At 44.2% G+C, this 3,744-nt stretch overlaps 1 protein-coding gene across 1 annotated transcript in view; it reads left to right on the top strand.

The window, feature by feature from the left end:
- The first annotated feature begins 2,038 nt into the window (after window positions 1-2,038).
- The window catches only part of CCT8 (chaperonin containing TCP1, subunit 8 (theta)), a 16,206-nt gene continuing 14,500 nt past the window's right edge, over window positions 2,039-3,744 (top strand). Inside the window, exon 1 of the mRNA XM_008591563.1 lies at window positions 2,039-2,308. Coding sequence (XP_008589785.1) covers window positions 2,249-2,308 — 60 coding nt within the window. The 5' untranslated portion in view covers window positions 2,039-2,248. The remainder of the gene's footprint in view (window positions 2,309-3,744) is intronic.

Raw genomic sequence — 3,744 nt, 5'->3', positions numbered from 1 at the left:
CGGTACGGGGGCGACACTGAGGGTTGCGATCCGTTGCCGGACACGGAAAAAGACAAAAAAAAAAGACAAAAAAAAAAAAAAAAAAACCGTAAGCATAAGGGCCGGCCCGGTGGCGCACTGCTATAGTGCGCAACTTGGGAGCGTGGTGGTGCTCCCGCCGAGGGTTCGGATCCCACATACAGACCGGTTCCCGCTCACTGGCTGAGCGAGGCGCGGGAGCAACACCGAGGGTTGCGATTCCGTTGCCGGTCCCGGTCCGGTACGGGGGCGACACTGAGGGTTGCGATCCGTTGCCGGACACGGAAAAAGACAAAAAAAAAAAAAACCGTAAGCATAACTTGCCTATTTTTATCTCTGTAAAAGATTTTCCCCCTATAACTAGGAAAAGAGGAACCTAAAAATTTTATCAGTTGTCATTTTAGCCCCTTTCGGTTTTTTGTTAGTTATGTTTATAGGTAATATTCACTTTGTGTCAGAGGAATGAGTTTTTATTTATTTCTTAACTAATCCATGAGAAAATCTTGGATTGACCTATTGTTCAGGACTGATCTAGTAGTGATTCTCTAACTTTTAAGTCTCAGGTACCCATTACACTCTTAAGAATGACTGGCGTCCTCAAAAGGCCTTTTATGTGGGTTGCAGCTATCAATATTTACTGTATTATAAATTAAAACTGATACATTTGTAGACCTTAAGTCAAAAAATTGCAATAAACCCATTATTAGGTCGTATGAGAACTCTTTTTTGGCCGCGCCCCATCATGGCACTGGCTACCCTTCTCTTCGGCCTTTTTCCTTCCCGCCAGCGCCACAATACCTTCCCGCCGGCGCAAATCGCGCGCCAATCAGCGCAGGCTCCCTGCTGCTGGCCCCTTAGCAACATAATCCATCCAATCCCCAAACGCCCCGTGTCCCCTGTAAACCTATCAATTCTCTTCTAACCCTATAAAACAGATGTACTCGCTAAATAAAATCGGAACTTCTCCGGCGAGCTGCCTTGCATTTGTGCCTCATCCTGTCACCCATCACATGTTAACATTTTTATTACAAATAACTATTTTTCAAAAAAAGAGAGAGAGAAAAGTGGCATTGTTTTACATTTTTGTAAATCTTTTATATTTGCCTTAATAGAAAAAAACTGGCTTCTCACGCCTTTTACATCTAAACTGTTGTAATATCGCACATCACCTAGGCCTCTAGAAAACTTCCCACTGGAAAAAAAGAGAGAAGAAACGTCTTAGTATTATTATGAAAACAGTTTTGTCTTGGTGGTCCCTGAAAGAGCCTTGGGGAACCTCAGAGGTCCCTAGACCACACTTGGAAGAACGTGTGATCTCTTGCAGTGTTTCCCAGTGGGTGGTTCACATATCATTCGCTCTGAGGTGGCAAAAAGGCGTTTTTTATTTCACAATTACACATTTTAAATGCTTATGGAAAAATGGAAAAAGCTGTAATTGATGATATGCTTGTCACACATGATTATTTCTTTTTTTTTGGCCGTGGCTGAGGAGGGGACATATTTCTAAGAAGCAGTAGAAAAGAGGAATATAGAGTGATTAACAACGTGCATTTTGCAATGTCTGATCTGATCATTTACTAGCTTTGTAATCTTGGGCAAATTATTTTTCGTTTGTGAACTTGTTTCCCTTCTATAAAATGGAGGTAATATTAACTTGTAAGATTGACCATTAACAAAGATACTGCACGTAAAACAAATCACAGACTTTGGCACATATGAGCACTCGATACGTAGCTGCCCTTATTAATGATTTTAATTATCACCTTCACGTCCCCAGCGCTTCCTACACTGCCCTACACAGCGGACTCCCAGAGATAGTTTTTGGGGATGAGAGCAGGTTCTCCCTAAGCTTAGGTAGTGCGGCGTTCAGTTCAGAAACGGCAAAAAATCAAAAGTCCATATCACTGAATCTTATCAATGGGGACAGTCAGGCGAAAGCCACAACATCCCAGTCCTCCTGCGCGTGCGTCAGCCTAAAGACAGAAAGCGCGCCTTGCGTTCGGCCCAATCGATCGACCTTATCGGGGATCGTCAGCTCTCTTCTGGCTGAGGGAGCTGCTCTGGTTCTCGCGATGCTTCAGTCCAGGCGGCTGGGCAAGGGGCAAGCCAACTGGAAAGAAAGGAGGAGCGTGAGTCGGCGGCACGCCGCGTTCCCAGAGGGCTGTGCGCGGCCGTGGCTTCCTCCGGGAGCTTCCGAACGAGCGCGTGAACGGGTATCTGCAGGCTGGCAATGGCGCTTCACGTCCCCAAGGCTCCGGGCTTTGCCCAGATGCTCAAGGAGGGAGCGAAAGTAAGAGAGGAAGGAAGGGGATGAGGTGGAAGAGTCGGCATAGGGCTGCGGCGGCCGTAGTGAAGGAGAAGGGCCTAGTAACGGTCGGGGCGTGCTCCCCTGGCACTACGGTCGGGGAAAGAGAAGGTTCCAGAAAGGGAGGTGTTCTCGGGAGGGCTCAGCTTGCCGAGGCCCGCGGGCACTTCCGTTCTTCCCTGATTCGGGGGAGGGCCAAGGGGGCAGAGGCAACGGGTGAGGGGCAAGGCCGCAGGATTCACGTTCTACACTTCCCAGTTGGGCAGATGTGAAGCCACTCGTGCGTGTTCTATCCATCCTTAAAATGGGGTTGATTAGGTTCTCCACCCTTAAAGGTGGTGTGAGGGTGAAATTGAATAACGTAAAAGAAATTGCTTTGGGAACTGAGAACATGGTTAACAAACAGTTCACGTGTTATGGGCTGAGAAGGGACAAGGAGCAGGCGATCTGGAGAGGAGAGCTAGTAACAAGGGCCAGTTCTTGGGTGCTTCACTCCAAATGAGTTCTGATCCCAGCGTAGCTAGCTTGAGGTAAAACGCACTCTTCTGGGTCTGGCTTTTCTCATCTTTAAATTGAGGAGATTGGACTCAAAGATGGTACCTTTGAGTTCTAACTATCTGACCTACCTGTGTATCCCCTAGGATAAGTGACACCGAGGCCCAAACAAAACTATTTTTATGGTCTGATTTTGAACATAATTTCAGGAGCATAGTTTTTTTTTAAAAAAAAGTCTTACTGCACCGTTGATAAATTTCTCTCTCAGGCTGTTCAAATAGAGTTGTTTATTTGTCCCACAGATTTCCTGTGCTTAATTAAAGAAATGGATCACTGTGATTGAATTCAAGGTTTTATGGAAGGTAGAGGGGAGCATTAGCACTTCTAGGGAGCTAGGTTCTTATGTGTAAGATGCAGTTTTGAGATAACTGGGGTATACTAAATAAATGTCAGGGTGCAGTGTAAATGTTGGTAAAAGATCTCCTTTGAAAATGACATTGACTGCTCCCCTAAAAAACATCAAGGCGCAGTCATAGCTTCCAGTTTATTTTTTGGTGTTTTTTTCATTAATGTGGGTCTGGAAAATTGTATATCACAAAGCATTGTTTAATTGTCATTGAGATGCTAGTAATTTTTTACAGAATACTGAACTATTTTATTCAATAAATACATACTGAAGGGACTGCAGTGAAAGACAAAAGTCCCAGGCCTCCCAGAGTTTGTATTCTGCCAAAGCAGAAATAATTAACGATCAAGTAATCAAGAAAGAGAATTTCAAATAATGAAAAAGGAAATAAAATAAATAGCACAATAATAGAGAATGACAGGAAGTAAAAAAGTCTGTCTCCAAAAAAAATGAGGGGTCAAGGGTAAATGGAACAATTAAATAAGATGTTAAAAAAAAAAAAAAAAAAAAAAAAAAAAAC

This window comes from Galeopterus variegatus, unplaced genomic scaffold, assembly GCF_000696425.1.
Source record: "Galeopterus variegatus unplaced genomic scaffold, G_variegatus-3.0.2 Scaffold7038, whole genome shotgun sequence".
NCBI classification, from domain to species: Eukaryota; Metazoa; Chordata; class Mammalia; order Dermoptera; family Cynocephalidae; genus Galeopterus; species Galeopterus variegatus.
Note: the sequence above shows the minus strand (reverse complement) of the source record. Positions and strands in the feature narration are given on the sequence as shown.